We start from the raw sequence: 18,091 nt of genomic DNA, 5'->3' as shown, positions 1-18,091 counted from the left end.
TACAATCACCATCAACCTCAACTCGTGCCTCAATGACCAATCCTGTGTCATGCCAAATATGCAACATAATTATGCATATACAATTCTAATCTAGCATACGTCACATGTCATGCTCTTTACATTAGAATAAAACAATGCTAAACGAACGGCATACAACATGTAGTACGTAAGCACATAAACATTTTATCAACCAAAACATGTTATCATAAAGCATATAAACACTTAGAGCATGGCAACAAAAGCATGATATGCACCCAAAACCCATCATCCTAAGGTTTTCGAACCTAGGAGCTCTGATACCAATTGGTGACGGCCCAAGTTTTGTAAACCCGGTGCATCAGTGATGACCAAAAGATGACCCGATAATGGATCCGAAATGCAGAAGCGAAAGGTGAAACAACGGTTGCTAGAGATACAATGCGTCTCAAAGACACCAATGTGACCCTCAATGAGGTCACAGAACCCAAACAAATGCAGAAGTGTCGTTTCAAAAACGGACAAAAAGAACCTAGGGGCAAAATGGTCATTTTGTAAAAAATGGATTTAGGTGCTATCAAGTACACCGCTGGAAATACAATGACAAATTAGTCAAGTTCAAAAAAAATTTTACTTAATTTGGAGTCCGGACGGGGGAGAAAGGTCAAAAACAAAAATGATGTCGTGGCGGCCCGACCAAGACAACCCACCACTACTGCAACTGAGAGTAAAAATGGGCATCTAAACGGACTTTTTTGGAAAAATTCAAAGAACAAACCCCCCCTAAAATCAAGTTTCCTACCCCGATCGCGAACGAAAACAAAAAAAATGCATTGTAAAATACCCAGAATGCCCCCAAGAAAATCAGGTCAAGAGGAAAAAAACTAATCCGAGCTACTGCCCAAGTTTTGGAAATAGGGCTTTGGGAGGTTTTTAAATTGCCTAAATTGAAAATGCAGTCTTAAAATGCACTCACAAGACCTCCAGAAGTTTTGGATCAGTCGTGACGAATTTCAAAAAAAAGACGATGAATAGTACCAACTACATTTGTACTAAAAATTTGCAAAACCTGGTAGCAAGGATTTTATGGAAAAATATGGATTTTTGAGGGCCAAGATGATGTTTTCTGGAAATATACAAAAAAGAAACCCCCCTCAAAATCAAGTTTCTACGTGACTCGCGAGGAAAAATGAAAAAAAACTCATTGTGAAATACCCGAAATGCCCCTGTAACAGAATAGGGTCAAACTAAAAAATATGCAACTTTAGGTTTTTGTTTCATCAAGGAAAGTATTGTTTGCCAAAGTGAGCATGCAAGTGTATGTAATATGATAAAATAGATGTGCTACAATGGCCTATGGCCTCATTACAATACATTTACAACATTTGATATGTCAAACCTCCAAGTTAGAAAAATTACATTTCATAGACAAATCATGAGCATGCTAACACTTGCATGTGAATAAGAATGCTTCTAAAGAAGCTCAACTCAGCAAATCACCCATGCAATTGCAATCTCCAATCTTGTATCCTGTACCTGAAATATGCCCCAGTATCGTAGGGGTGAGTAACATAAAGCTGCTCGTAAGAAATGAGCATGCATCGACCTAAAGTTTTACAAGTTGCATGATTTAATTATTATGGTTCATTCCACCTAACGTCTATGTCAAAGTGTCAAATGGGGAAAAGACAAAATAGGGAAAAGGATAAAAAGTGAATAGTGTCGAAAAAACAAAAAATGTTGAAACGACTAGGTCCTCAAAAGAAGTTGTCAATCCACAGAAAAGAGTCTCGGAAATCACTCCAGAGCACTCGAGACGACACTAAGTGAAGAGGAACTGAACTCAGAAAGGAAAGACAACTGAAAAAAAATATTCGTGAAAATCCGAGTCATTACACCGTGAGGAAAGGAATCATCTCTTAGAATGAACACTAAGGTTCACGAAACAAAAAGTCTACAAGTCTTTCCCAGGACTAACTCATACCCAATGTGGAGTCCTAACGCCACACAAAACAACGACGAGGTAACGGATATCTCCAATACTAACCATTACAAGACGCCAACAAGAGAACACCTCTCAAGACGCCAATGAGTTTGATGAGAACTCTACAAGATCTTATTGGAACCCTATACACAACCCCAAGTCTCCAATGACGAGGGAGAATAATTAATTGCACCAATACAATTAATTACATGAAACCACTCACACCCCAACCTTAGCTCGTAAGAGCTGTCCAAGGCAGAATAAGAAGGATCCTAGGTTAACGCACCAATGAAATCCTTAACCAACACTCCAAGAAGAAGAGACGCGAGACCTCACCGTTGAGGCTCACGAAAACAAAACTCCCAACCCCAAGGAAGGACTCGAGTTAATCCGACTCATCGTCCCATGACGCTAAAAACAAGACCCCAATGACGTCATCACATTAAGGTCACCATGAAACCCCCAAGAGATGATACTAACGCCTCTAACACAACCACGACTACAACACGAAGAGACAAAAGGAAATGAGATGAAGCGGTGCCTCCATGGCCCACGTCTCATCCCATTAGACGAAGATTACTACCCTATACTCACCTGAGCCCTGGCGAGAAGACTCTCCATGAGTCAAGACCGTGACGCTATTAGCGTGAAAAAGAAACGAGATCGATAATAACATAAGTCATTATGAGCGAAAGCAACTCACACCGTGAATGTACGAAACAAGTAGCACGTCAATATATGCAGCATACAGTCATGCTAAAACAGATAAGCATATACAACATGCTAAAACACATAATGAAAACTTCTAGGTACTTAAGCACATAAACATAAAACACATGTAATCAAGAAGCACGTAAACATGTTACAATACTGAAACAAGTTAACAAGTAGCATATGAATACGTATAATACAGCAACAAAAAGGTTATATGCACCCAAAACCCGTCATCCTAAGGTTTTCGAACCTAAGAGCTCTGATACCACCTGTGATGACCCTGGATTTTACAAACCCAGTGTGTCCTGTGATGACCCAAAACGGATCCAAAATGCGGAAACTAAACATAAACAAGTCTATTGAGATGTACATCATCCCTAAGGGTGTGTTTGGTAGGGTTGATTTGGAGGGATTGGGAGAGAAAAGGAAAGAAAGGATAGTGTAAGAGTTTGTTTAGGTAACTTAATTGGAGAGAAAAGAGAGGATAGGGAGAGATAGGGAGGGATAGGTATCCCTCCCTATCCCTTATAAGCTTTCTCTCCCAAATTGAGAAAATAAGGAGAGATAGGGAGGGATAGTAAGTTGTAAATTCTTAATACCATAAATACCCTCCACAAATTAATATGAAGAAAAGTTATTCCATTTATGTCCTAATTTTGTTTTCATCCATTATTTTTATTTTTTATTTTTTATTTTTTAGTTTTGTTTTTATCCATTGCATTGAACTATCACAAAGAAACATTTCAAATATCTTATATGAGATTTTGGAAATGGATAATATGTGAAGTGGTTATGAAAGGGTAGGATAGTAATTTGGTCATTATCCTTTGTTTTATTTTCTCTCCTCTATCTTATCCAAACAAGAATAATTACCCTTTCTTTTCTTTTCTCCCCTGTCTATCCAAACATGAATTAAAATTATTACTATCGTTTCTTTTCTTTTCTTTTCTCTCCTAACTAATACTATCCTTTCTTTTCTTTTCTCCCCTGTCTATCCAAACACACCCTAAGATACAAGAGTGGCTTTCCGAGGAATCCCGTGACTCAGCGGAAGTAAAGACCGAAGTTAGGGTTTCAAAACCCTCCAAGGAATGGACCAAGGCAAAATGGTCATTCCAAAATAAAATAGGTGCCACCATGTATACCATTGGAAAGATAATGAAAAATCAACAAAGATAGACCCAAAAATTACTTGATTCGGAGTCCGGATGACAAAGATATGAAAAATAGAACAAAGCGGCATCCTGCGACTAAGCGACACTAGGACCCTATCTCACTAAAACCATCATAACTCTCACTACGGTTGGGTTTTTAGTGTGTGGTTGGTACCATTGGAAAGCTCACTTCAATATATTGAATTTAGAGTAAATAATGACCTAATTTGGATCTAAAATGAGCAAGTTATGACCATTTGAAGACAGGTCATCATGGCAGCCAAACTGAGTCAACTCAATTGGTAACTAACTCGGCGCTTTTAGGCCGAGAGCACCAAAAATGACTAAAATGAGGCATGAATGAACCCGGTCGGCTCCCTTAAGAACCAAGTCAGTTCTTTTAGGAACTGAGTCGACTCGGTTGAAGAAAGAGTCGGCTTTTTTAGGTCGAGAGCATGCTGAACCTGATACTTTTGAAAAAAATGAAAAAAACAGAAGAACTGAAATGGAATCGGGATTTCCGAGACCGAGATGACATTTTCTCAAAAAATGCCGTGAAGAAACCCCCCCTAAAATCACATTTCCCATGTGATGGAGTTAAGGCCAAAATTTATTTCCCAAAGGAAAACCCCAAAATGCATTAAACTATAATATGTAAGAAAAATGTAAAATGAGTCCATAGGAGTTTCATTTCACCAAAGAAAGGGCTTTTCCAGAAAACGATCATGCATGCAGATGTAACTTACCTATTAGGACATGCTAAAATGATCCATGGCTTAAAAATACCGCCGATGTAAAAACTGACCTATCCAAACCCCAATGCGTGAAAAATGCCCCTCAAAGGTAAAAAAATGCAAGAACCAGACTTAAATACTTTCAAAAGTATGTTTGGCCCTTGGCCATACTTCATGCATATTAAATGAGTCCTAGTGGATGTGCTCATGCACATTTTGTACTACCCAATTTGGAAATGAGCGCTTAAAGGCTCGGATTTTCTTATTTTAGCCCAAAAATGCAACGTATGAACTAAAATGCAAAAAATGAAAAATGAAATGGTATTTGACCCTTGGCTACACCTCATACATATTAAATGAATGCTAGATAACCAATGTCATACCCAATGCATACTCCGATGCAAAAATGACATGCTAAAACCATTGGCTTTCATATTATTCACATTAAATGCAAAATTCTACATTTATGAGTATACATGGATTTAAAAACGAGTTTCACCCTTGGCCACATATCATATACATAAAATGAATATCGAAAAGTGTGCTTAGGCACACATTATAAGTTCCAAGGCAAAAATGACATTTTGGCTAACTATACAATACAACTTAAAAAGTAAAATCCAAACATGCTAACACTTGCATGTGAACGAGAATACATTTAAAGAACTTCAATTCATTGAAACGACCTAGGGATATTGTGCATCCCAAACCAAGGTATTCATACCTAAAAATAACCCGATAACTTTGGAATGAGTAAACAAGTTACTCGTAGGGAATGAGCATGCATAGACTAACATTTTACAAGGTTATCGCATTAAGGTTAAACAATTCAAAAGGATCATGCCACCTAACGTCTATGTCAAAAGTGAGACTCAGGGATCATCCTAAGCTACTTATGCAATTGAAACGAACTACGGCATACAAGTATACATGTTTAAGTATACAAAATAATGTTCAAAACATGATATACGACATATAAGCATACATTTACAAGTATACTAAGTCATGTTAAATGAGATAAGCAACATCTAGCATACATACACAAGTAGACGATATATATAGAGTACTCATAGATCAAGTATGCAAACACAAGTATATTAAGCTAAATGAAATACGCATAAGACAAGTATACACGGCATAAGTACACTAGAATGAGATCCGATTTCACAAATCAAACATTCAAGGTGTAAGTATACTAGATAAAGTTTAGATACACAAATGAGGATACAAGTTCAAGTACGCTAAAGGAGATCCAAATACACGAAGAAAGCACCAATTCTCAAGCTACAAGTAATCCATGATTAATAACTCAAAATTAAATGCGAAATCAAATAGTGGAAAGATTAGGACATACGGTCGCTAGACTAAGCAAGTATTTTCGGGTAATTACGACCCACAAGGCCCTCCACCTAGTGGTTACTTATGACTTAGAGGACTCTTGTCCCTGTACTATAGCCAAACCCTAGCCATCATATAAATTATGTCCTTACAAACTTTCCAAAATCAGTAAGTTCAAAACTTACACAAATTCAAATGCAAGTCACCACATTCCATGCACAAGTAAGGTTGAATCCACACAGACCATAGCCTAGAATTCAACTCTAAATGGCATATGAGATGTCATGTCTTCAATATGCAATTCATATATAAAGTAAGAATATTTTACAACAATTGAACCAAATTACCATCCTAAGTCACAAGTACTAAATAAGCTATAATTTAGTACCTAACTTTCAAGGTAAATAATTGTAATATTTTAAACAAGTTATACACCTACGCAAGATATATTTAAACAAGTTTTGCAAGATAATGATATCCTATATCGTGTTAAATCTAATTACCATTTTAAGAGGTCACAAGCACTAATTCTACATCTAATTAGTAATATGCTCATAAGGTAATTAATTGTACTACATTTCATGAGATTATCACCTTAACATGAAAAGTCTCTAGATTTCAAATCAATTCTAAATAGGCTCAAATTAATATATGTTAAAGGACATAGCATGGTCTTCACATATATCACATCAAAATCAATTTAAGTGATTAAAACACTTAAAATAAAATTAATTAAGCTGATTAATTAATTTTCTCTAGATTTTCAAATAACTCCAAATGTCCTCAAATTAACATAGGTTAAAGAACATACCAAGGCCTATTTTAATATCACATTACAAGTTGATTTCATGCTAGTTACAACTATGTGAATTAAACTTCCATACAAGTGATAGATTAAATAAAAGTTGCAATACTTATTTAACTACTTACAATTTATTATATGTTAACAAACATATCAATGCCTAATTTAATTGCATGCCACGATTTAATTCTAAGCGACACACATCCATTAGAATTAAATCTTATATAAGAAAATAATTAAATAAAATTTCTAGATTAAATACATAGGCATGCATACAAGTTGTATAAGCTTATAAAACAATCAATACAACATTAATATAAACCTATGACGTCCCCTACCTCACTTTGAGATGAAATCTCAAATCCCCACCGAAATGAAACAGCTCTGAATCCGACGATACTTCGGGGTTTTGTTAGGAACAATGTGATATCCCTCGGATCCGAGACACGGGTTGATCAGGCCCAGGCCCAAACCCGAGGGATATTAAACGATTAATATTTTATAATGAACACAGAATATAAACCGAAATAAGAAAATAAAGTTTAAGATGATAGAAACTAAAATAAAATCCTCCAATATAAAAGATCCAATTATCCAGCTTAAAAACCTTCAAGGTTACAACTTGGGAATCCAACTAGTGGACCCCGAAATAAAACTCCCACTGAAACTGAAAACTGAAAGTAAAGATATTCCAAAACTAAATCATGAAGTGAAATCCTACATCATCGGTAGAATGAATGAGAGTCCCTGCTTAGCACGATCAAGCTTGAGACTGGAACCGTCCGTTACCTGAAAAGAACAATAAAGAAGTGGGTCAGGCCCACATGCAAGTCCTAAACCAACTGTAATCCATACAGTGCCCGATACGCAGATACACCCTAGATACCTTCAACAAGACTACGTAATCCATAATTATACATATATATCCACACTAAGGACATTCGCTGAACTATAGTAGAGGTCTCAACCTGAATAGAAGGCAACATGCGAAGACGCACCCAAAGATGGGCATGAGTACCTAGACCTAACATGGTACACTTACCTACTATATCCAGCTACGCATCCACTGCATATACGCACCCTAACCAACGACTCTGAGACTCACGCTCATATCGTGGTACCATAACCATATATCTAAAGTCCATCCAAAACCATAGTATGTCATTCACTTATTCAATGAGGAGACATACAAAATACCGTCCAGGTAAGCCCTCAACTTATTCAGTTGAGTGACTTAATTACAACCAATTAATCCAGGAAGTCACTCAACCTAGCCAGTTGATTTGACTTAAACACATTAATGGATTCCATATTTTACAATCCATATTTTCCATCCAGTAGGTTAGGTTAGCGTTTTTAAGCTAGCCCATCCCCTAGTATGCCACCGTCCCATACCGGTGCATACAATCCTCCATAATCATGCAGATTATAACCTATAAACAATTATTAAATGATTTACAGTTCAAATCCTCATCCATGAAATTGTAGGAAAACAGTTTATATTCTAGCAATTTAAATCCGAGCACAAATTCAGTTAATTGCAGAAAAGATTTAAATTTGTCAACCATTAATATCCAGAGCATGCATATAACACATTTATTAAATAGATAACCCTAAAATGCATTTAGAATCAACATATAGGTTCATGTTAATCCACTGGATTCACAAAGTTTAGCCTAAGCAACTAAGTCTCCTTCTGTCGGTTAATCGTATACAATGTACATAACCTTTCTACAATTTGTTTTGTTAATTTAGAGGCAAGCTTTGATCAATCAAGGATCCTATTAGCACTTAAAATTAGCTTCTTAGTCACACTGAAAAGCCCCAGAATTTTTAAACATAGTTCAGACCCTCAAAATTCCAAACAGATCGTTAAAATTCAACTTCAAAACTAAGTTTAAGAGAGAGCCTGCTCTACTTTTAAAAGAGCAGGCTCTTGGAATTCCTAGAGCCACCTCTAAGGAGGGTAAAGCCGGCTCTACCTCTCCTAGAGCCGGCTCTTTGATGGGGGAGCCGGCTCTTTGTATTCCAGAGCTGGCTCTCTCCTCCTCCTCGAGCCTCCTTCAACCTCTGTTGCTCTTACAACTTCCTGCAATGTTTCCGGCCATTCACAACCTGTCTAGTTGGTTTAAAACTAATCCTAAGAGTTCCATCTAAGTCCAGTATCATTCCTAAGATGTGTTTACAGCAGTTAAATACAAAAACAGAGGCTACAAATTCATCAGATTTTTCATGCTTTAAGAAACAATTTAATCACATATAGGCACAAACTGTAACTGAATAAATTTTCACACATACAGAACATTGATATTCCATCAAATATACACAAGAAACTCAGTAAATTCTTAATTAAATCCTAGAGGCCACCTAGGTGCACAGAACACAAGCAAAGGGAAAAAGAAGGGAAAGAACTTGCCTTTGAGTTTCAGACTCGAAACTTTTAATTCTCAGCTTTTGTGGTGATATGTTTGTGTCATAAACTGCAAGTCTGCTTCCCCAGTAACTTGGTTCAACCTAGAGACACCTTCTATCTTCCTCTGTTCTCCCTCTGTACCTCACAGTTTCTGTGTCTTTCACAGAACTCAATTCACGTCTCCGAGTTAACTGCTATGAATCCAAAAACCCTAAGCTTACTGCACGTAATATATTTATAAGCTTAACTCTGAACCCTAATCCTTGTAACCCTAAAGCCAGAGCCCATCTCGGCCCATAAACTAACCTAGGATAAATACCTACGTAGCCACCCATGTGAATTGCAACCCTAAATTCACGTAGAGAACAGAAAAACTAAATTCCCTTAAATTTAAATTTTCATTAAATAAAATTGATTAAACAATTAAATAAACACAATTAAATTAAATTAAATTAAATTAAATAAACAATTACCAAAAACAATTTAAGTAACATGACTGATTAAACAAATAAACCATTAAGCAATTAAATAAAACTATTACGCAAATAAGCAAATAAAATGCAAATAAACCATAAATTAAATTCCAGGAATAGCCTTTTAAAATTAGGGGTATTACAGACAACGGGGTGAACATTAAACCCCAAGGAGGTCACACCAAAATCTAAACTTGGCTTCAAACCCGAACTCGAAAAATGGCCGAAAACGGATTCTAATAAGGGGGAAAGAACCGCATCGCCAAGACCTACGATAAACACTAAGGAATCACCACTTTTTACTAAAGGGAAGAGGTCCAAAGGAGGAGAGAGAAGATTGCAGCCATGAGAGGAGCTTTGGCCGGCCAAGAGAGGGGAAAGAAATGAAAAAATATGATTTTTCATTTTAGAGACCCCTATTTATAGAAAAACCCTAAAAGTGTCTTGAACGAGCCCCACCAGGTCCAGAAAAGTTGAATTTGAGTAGACGCACTCAAATGACAAAATACCGTGAACGAAAAAGAACCTAAATGAGAAAAAATGAACAACGGAAGAAACGGTGTCGAAAACTGAGTCCCGAGTAGAGAGATATGCCCCCAAACAATTTCAGCGACAATAAAACTGGGAAAAACGACCGGAATGAAATTCTAAGAGTTCACGACTCGATAAAATGTGAAAATGAATCCCGTACAAGGATTCAGGCTCAAAATGAGGCAATTTGCAATAACTTTTGTTAATTGCACAATGACCCCTCCAAGAAAGGATAACTGCGAAATTTGGCCAGAATGAAAATATCTTCGATATTTTCTTTAAAACTCCTGAAATAAATATCTTCAGCAGATATTTACGAAAAACACCCGTAGAAACATCAATGTTTCTGAAGAATCCTTTCATCCACGCCCCTTCGGAAGAAAGAAACAACCGGCGAACTTTTCTCCAAAAGTAAAGCTATGGTTTCAAGGAAACCAACAAGAATGAAACTACGTGAAGTCAAAACTCAACTCCGAACACGGAAAGTGAGGTTGTGCCAACAAAGTGACAAACAAGAAAAAGATGAAAAGTGAATAGTGTCCAAAAATAAAAATATAAAAACAACTCAGTCTTTAAAGGAAGTTGTCAATCCAAAGGAACAGACGCCATTTTCGAGCACTCAAGACGACACTAAGTGATGAGTAACCGAACTCAGAAAGGAAAATTCAACGAAAAAAAAATATCCGTAAAATTTGAGAGAGAGAAGAAAAAAAAAAAGAAAAAAAAAAAAAAAAAAAAAAAAAGAAAATGACTGGGTCATTACAGAATCCTCTAAAGTGCAATTTGTATGCGATCCCCTGCAATGTCTTGTAAGTGGTCTATATTTGACCACGTGTTTCTTCATTTAATAGCTCCTAAGACTGTGTTTAGCAATTACACCTCCATTTATAAGTAACATCATAAGACTCTAAAAATTAACATCACCACTTAGGTAATATATAAGTATATATATATACAAGAATGCTTTGAGACTAAGGAAATGAATATATATAAGTATATATATAACACCACCATGATGAATGAAGTTAGATTTATTTGTGACTATTAGTTTTTCAGCGCTATGAGAATACCTTTTTTTAATGGTGAAGGTGGTGAGTGTAGCAATTAATATTAAACTTTGCCAAAAAAATTTCAAAGATATGTTAAATAATTTATACCTTAGTGTGTTTTTTTTTAATATTTGGAAGCAAAAAAATAAATAAATAAATAAAAATAAAATAAAATAAAATAAAAAGGTGTGGCTCTTTTCATTATTTTTGGAAATATCAAGTGTTTTGTTTGTTGTCTAAAGTTAATCGCAGTGACTTTAATTTTGATTTAAATTCTTTAAATTAACATGTTGAAGTGTTTTTAAAATACTTCAATTTCAAATAATAACATAAATGATATGTTGAATTGAGTTACGTTTATATGTGACATTACTTAGTTTGCATTATGTGTATATCTTATTTTGAGGGTAAAGATGGTTTTCACTTTATGAAGTATTTGGCTGTCAACAACTTTTATTTTAAGTGGTGATGTTACCTTATTACAAATGTGTTGCTTTTTAAACTCCTATAATGTTACTTATAAATGGTGGTAAAATGTTACTTATAAATGATAAATGATGGTATAATCGCCAAACAGTCTTAGAAGCTATTAAATGAAGAAACACGTGGTCAAATATAGACCACTTACAAGACACTGCAAGGGACAGCATACAAATTACACTTCAAAGGATTTGCGCTCGGTCTGAGCCCTTCATCTACGTTCCAATTGCATTACACGATTTCTTCCTCATCAATGCAAACAAAGGTAACAGTGAATTTGAATATAAATGCTTAGTTTTCTTAAGTTGCTCCCACTTTGCCTCTTTAGAAAATTTGAATTAGTTTTTGAGAGGCTTAATTCATGTATAAATTTTTATAAAATCATTTATTAAAACTTCTGTAAATATAAAAAAAGACAAAGTTTCTAAAAAACATGTTTTTTGTTTGTGCATTCATGATTCTCCATCGGTGAATCAATGAATCAACTGCATGGAATTGGTCAAATTGATGAAATTGGAGAAAAGTTAAGTTCAAAATTATAAAATATTGAACTAAAATTTTCAATAATTCCACCAATTCTAATTCCATGCAACCGAACATAGCCAAATTAGAATATATATATATATATATATATACATACATACATACATACATACATGTATACATATGGACTTTCAATTTGCATATTCTTTTCTAAGGTAAAGACTACTATATCTCCACAATAATTCATATTCATACACCCCTAATTAATAAGAACGGAAAGAAAATTCCAGTCAAATGATATGAATACAAATTGCCTTCAGAATTAATTACAGCTTTGTGATGAATCTATTCGAGATAAAATTTGGATCAACAATGCATGTCAAACAACATTTATTTACAAAACTAGACGAATATTATTTGGTCAGAATGAATTAAGCCGCCAAGAAGTAACTATTAACAATGTTACACGAATTATATCTCCGGGGTGTAAACTTCATAATTGAGCTACATCTCGTCAGCCCTGTTGTTCAAAGCTTGGAGGAGGAGGAGGAGGAGGAGGAGGGGGAGGAGCGGACTGAAGATTAGGTTTCTGGAGAAGACCGGAAAACTGCTTGTTAGATTTGTGTCTTTCCTCTCCTTGTGCAGAAGTTAACTTCTCCGGACGGAAGTGAGCTTCTCCCACATCCAATTCTGGCTTCCTCTTTACCTTTTTCTTCGTCAAAGCCTCCACCGTCCTGGTGTCACTGGAATTACCTGAATTTCCTCCTTTGACCACCTCTTGTTTTGGCAAGTTCAAGCCCGGATCATTCACTAAGGTACTAGGTATTCGAGTAGCAATAGATGTTGTATTGGCTACTGGCCTATTGAGTGAAGTGATGCCAAGGTTACCTGAATCAGTAACCAACTTCTCTTGCATATATTGTGGCTGAGGTATACAACTAGCTTCAACTTGAATAGTCTCCTCTGTCTTTGGGGTCAACAATTTCTTCCTCCTGATTTTTTCCTGATCCTAAACATAACAGAAAAAATATAGCCATTAGATAACATGAAGATCGGCTTTCAGGAAACTATACATGAAGCCTCACATATATAAGCATTTGCAAAGTGGGACTAAAGCCAAGTATTCTTACAAACTCCAAAATCAAATATTCTTACGAATTCCTGTGAGAAGTTTAGTAACTTTTGCTCCCATCCGAAAACAAGTGTTGGATAAATCTCATATACACAATGCAGAAGCTCTGAATTACGAAAATCTTTACTATGCTTCAAGATGATACTGGAATGTGCATACACAGGGAAGTTAGAGAACATCCATACCTTCTGCCGGCTGTACAGAGCCCTCCTCCTATCTTTTGCCCTAACTATAGCGCGTTTAATCCCATGGTTGTTCATTAATCCATTTGGCCACAATTCTGCAAGCTGCATTGGAGAATTTTAAAACAACTAAAAATAGTAAAAGAAGCTTTATAGTCATTGCTGAAGAAGGCTTGCCATAACAGCCAATAATTTCCAAGAAATGAACTCAAAGTCTCAAACAGATAGCAAATTCAAACAAGAACAGAGACAAAGCACTATACATCATTTCATATCCTTCTAGGCAAAAAGACACTCACCAATGAAATTTTAATCAATAGAATGTGAGATGCAAACCAACTAAGCAGCACGGAGATGGACACGGGACATGAACACCGGACATGAACATGGAACGACATGTATATGCCAATATGTAAAATTATAAAAAAGTAGGATACATACACGGCTTGGACACAGTTAATATAAATATATATTTACATTTATATATCTATTGAATGAGACAATCATAGAATTTTAATTAACTTATAAATTCTATACTAGAGTTACATAAGCTAGAAAGCTAGAAGATGATGATGCTCGAATATAAAAAAAGATTAGGCTATATTATATATATATATATTACTATCCTATTTGGTCATTATAGTTATGTTTTTGTTCCTAGAGGTTAAACATTTTGATGTATGTTCATAATCTTGTTACCAGAATTGTCGTGTATTTGTTTTATATAAGACAGAGTGTAAGATGTGTTGGTCGATTGTCCAGATTCTCCAGAATCTAACGACCAAGTGTCCGAAATAGTAAAATCAATTTTTAAATAATGGACATGGCCATGAAGTGTTATACATGTGTCTATCTGAGTATCCATGGATTATTGGTGTCGGACTCGGACACATCACCTCATAGAAGTGTCCGTGCTTCTTAGCAAACCAATAACGATTACAATAAATAAAGCCTATTGCCAGAACTGTTTTATCTTCTTTCATGGCAACCCAATACATCATGTGAATTTTCACATGACACCATGAAATCAGGAAAAATACTGCAATAGCCCTTCTTTCTCTTATGATGTAGAAAAGTATGTTCGAGACAACTACCTCTGCATACAGCTTTCTGACTTGCGGACCTGCATCTTCATCCAGCCCCTAGATACATATAATAAATACTGATTAAGATATAGCACAAGAGAATTTCTCCAACATAGCACCATATCCAAAAGCATATATTCCAGACAGAAAACAGTACTTCAACATAAAGGTCATAGAGATCGCATATCTTCTCCTCCAATGCATCATCCATGCCACATTTTCTTTCTTCTTTCTCTTGGTTACCAATTTCTTGAAAATCATCAGATACACCAGCTTGTTGCTCAATTGCCTGAAATATCATACATTATGTATCAGTATATAATTATACCAACTTTTGTCATTATTATAAGAAACACCAAGAAAATAACAAAAAGTATTAAGACAAACACATTTTGGTCACAAAGCACTAATTCCACGTCAAATACTTTTAGGGTGTGCTCGGTTGCATGGAATTGGAGCCTGGAATTGGTGGAATCTGAGAAAAACAACTAAGAAAATTGGACAAAAATTTTCTCAAATTCCACCAATTCCAATTTCAAGGCTCCAATTCCACGCAACCGAACACACACTTAGGAACAAATCCTATTGTCCAATAAGTATTTTTTAAATTTGGAACAAGTGGGTAATTCACCAAAAAAAATACTTCAAAAAGGACACTGTATGCCTCAAAAATACAACAACAATACCTTGGGCTTAGGAGAAAGAACCCGCACTTTAATCATCTCAACAACTTCCTTTTTAATCTGCTGAAACCTACCCTCGTTCTCCTGTTTCGCTGACAAATCCATAGTAACCATGACCTTTAAGTTTCTCTGTGGCAAAAACATGCTGCATTGATCAATAATCAATGTAATAACTGCAAAGAAAGCACCCGTGCCAAATAATCATGACGACTAAAATACTGTTAAATAAACACATTATTAGTGAATATAAATTTGACTATAAGGTAATATTGTTAACAACAGGAATTTTTTTTTTTTTTTTTTTTTTTTTTTTTTTTGATAAATAAGAAAAAATAAATAAAAGAGACTATATACACTTTGCCACACTCAGTGTGACCAAATGCTACAATCTACAGTAAAAGCATCACATAATCTTATTGTGTCTAACTCTATCACAAACTATGTTACATGGACTTGGGTACGAGTTTTAGGTCTAGGAATGCATCCAAAACGTCAGATTTATGAATTCCTAAACACAAGGACACAGTGACACAGCTACAAGCTCATACTACTAAATATTCTTGTTTTATTTTTAGAATAAATAATGTGTTTATGTAAGACGAAGTTTTCAACATAGGCATTTCACTGTTTTGAAGCAATAATGTATGGAACTTTATTTATTCATTTATTATTATTTTTTTATTAGCAATAATGTATGGATCATATTAAGAGAGTTTTATAGACTATAATGATAAACTTCAATTATTGGTATTTTTCTTAGGTGCATGTTCAACTAGACGTGTAAGACATATATCTAATACCCATGTCTGTGGTATTCTGTTTGGCATAAGTACTTCACGCAATTTTAACATAGATAACAAATTATCGCAAATTCTTCACATGGTAAGGTAGCACAAACATACTTAGAGCAATAAATGATATTCTACTAAACCAATGCACCTGCCATTATTTCATCAAGACCATGCATATGAGCATAATTTGATGAAAACTGAAATTTAATCCACTAACAATTAAATATATGACTATAGTCAAAGAGTTCCAAAAACATTCCAGAAATCTTATCACAGTCTGTCGGTTAATCACAGTGATATCAGCTTCCCATGGAAAAGCGTGTAGCTTTCATCTGCTCAAAGAAGAAGAAGAAGATTTAGTAAAGGTTGTGATATAGAACAGCTCGCTCACGATTATCTGAACATACAGGATCATCCCAAATCAGGAAGGCTGAAAAGGTAAGGAGAATATAAGGAAGTAAATAAATAAAGAAAAGTCAAAAGAATCACCGCAAATCAAGGAGGATGAAAAGGTAAGGAGAATAGAAGGAAATAAATAAATAAGGAAAAGTCAAAAGGAGATTTGGTATAGTTGTCAGAAATAGAAGATATTATTCTCCATTGCAAGATTTAAGGAGGATTTTACTCCATCAAATCTCAAATTTCCCCTTTAATATTATTTCACGCATACTTTCTTTTTTTTAATTTTATTTTTGACTTACTATATAAAGGCAAGAGATGTAAGTCTACAGACATCATCATTATCAATATAATTTTAGTTTCTCTCTTGTGAGTGTGTTCTTTGTGAGTTCAAGGGTTTAAACCTGTTCTTTATCGTTTCCGCTACGTTAGTTGGTATCAGAGCAAGGTTCTGAATCCAAGATTCGCCTTTGTTTTCGATGGCCGGTTCACGAGATGGAAGCAACGCCTCCAGCGACTGTGATAATGATGGAGTAGCTCTTTTGAGGGCTGAGTTTACTGAGTTCCAGACCAACGTTAATCGAACGTTGCTTGATATGCATGAAACTATGCGTCAACTATTGGCGAGATTAACAACGGTAGAACTTAGCCGCGAGAAAAATAGGCTGCCCAACGACGCTGATCATGGACGTCCTGCTGGTAATCGCAACCACCGAGCCATACAAGTGTTTGAAGATAATTGAGGTAGATGGGAAATTGATGATTCCAAGGATTTTCGTATAAAGATTGACCTACCCACCTTTCAAGGTCATCTTCATATTGAAGAATTCTTGGACTGGATTAGCGAAGTTGAACGTTTCTTTGACTATATGAAAATCCAGGAGGAGAAGCAAGTCAAACTCGTGGCCTATAAGTTGAAAGGCGGTGCATCAGCATGGTGGGATCAAGTGCAAACTACCCATGCACGTGAGGGTAAGGATCCGGTACGTATGTGGGTTAAGATGAAGAAGTTGATGAAAGCTCGACTTTTACCCCCTGATTACGAATAGGTTCTTTATCAGAAACATCAGTCCTGCACGCAGGGAAGTAGAACGATTGCTGACTATGCTGAAGAATTTTATCAGTTGTCATCCCGTAACAACCTGGTGGAACCCGAATTTAGTATGGTGGCCTGTTTCAAAGGCGGGTTATGATGGGATATTGAAGAGAAAGTGGCGCTGCAACCGTTATTCAAACTGTCTGAAATTTTCACAGCAGCAGAGAGAGCAGAATCGTTACTGGAGAAGTCAAAGAATCGGTCTCATGGTTCATATAATACCCAACGTCCTACACATGACATGGGTAAACAGACCACGGTAGCCCTTGCTCCAATGACATGGCGAGGCATTGGAGATGGTCCAACAAAGACCAAACCTGCAGCACCAATAGGCCCTGTTGGGAGGGGAGCCCCAGCTGTAAGAGAAAATCCCTATGTACACCCAAGTATGGGCAAGTGTTTTCGATGTGGAGAACCTGGCCATAAATCCAACAATTGCCTCAAGCAACCGACAGTAAATCTGGTCGAGCATGAAGAAGGCGAGGGTGAGGAAGGTGAGTTCCTTACCTTTAAAGAAGAAGAGGTGACTGAAGGAGACAATGGCGAGTTGTTGTCCCACTCTTTAGTCGTGAGGAGGTTGATGTTCACGCCA

General features: G+C 35.9%; 1 protein-coding gene across 6 annotated transcripts in view; it reads right to left on the bottom strand.

Annotated features, from left to right (window-relative positions):
* Nucleotides 1-12,363: 12,363 nt before the first annotated feature.
* The window catches only part of LOC132273664 (ubinuclein-1-like), a 30,271-nt gene continuing 24,543 nt past the window's right edge, over nucleotides 12,364-18,091 (bottom strand). For all 6 annotated transcript variants that reach the window (XM_059774658.1, XM_059774661.1, XM_059774659.1 and 3 more), the window contains exons 9-13: nucleotides 15,217-15,342; nucleotides 14,688-14,819; nucleotides 14,540-14,587; nucleotides 13,449-13,550; nucleotides 12,364-13,140 (exon numbers count right to left, since the gene is read on the bottom strand). In XM_059774658.1, coding sequence (XP_059630641.1) covers nucleotides 12,646-13,140; nucleotides 13,449-13,550; nucleotides 14,540-14,587; nucleotides 14,688-14,819; nucleotides 15,217-15,342 — 903 coding nt within the window. In that variant the 3' untranslated portion in view covers nucleotides 12,364-12,645. The remainder of the gene's footprint in view (nucleotides 13,141-13,448; nucleotides 13,551-14,539; nucleotides 14,588-14,687; nucleotides 14,820-15,216; nucleotides 15,343-18,091) is intronic.

The sequence above is a fragment of the Cornus florida genome, unplaced genomic scaffold, assembly GCF_030987335.1.
Source record: "Cornus florida cultivar Cherokee Brave unplaced genomic scaffold, ASM3098733v1 CherokeeBrave_3.0.0_Hap2_Chr09, whole genome shotgun sequence".
NCBI lineage: Eukaryota > Viridiplantae > Streptophyta > Magnoliopsida > Cornales > Cornaceae > Cornus > Cornus florida.
The sequence above is the reverse complement of the archived record's forward strand: the minus strand, read 5'-3'. Positions and strand labels throughout refer to the sequence as shown.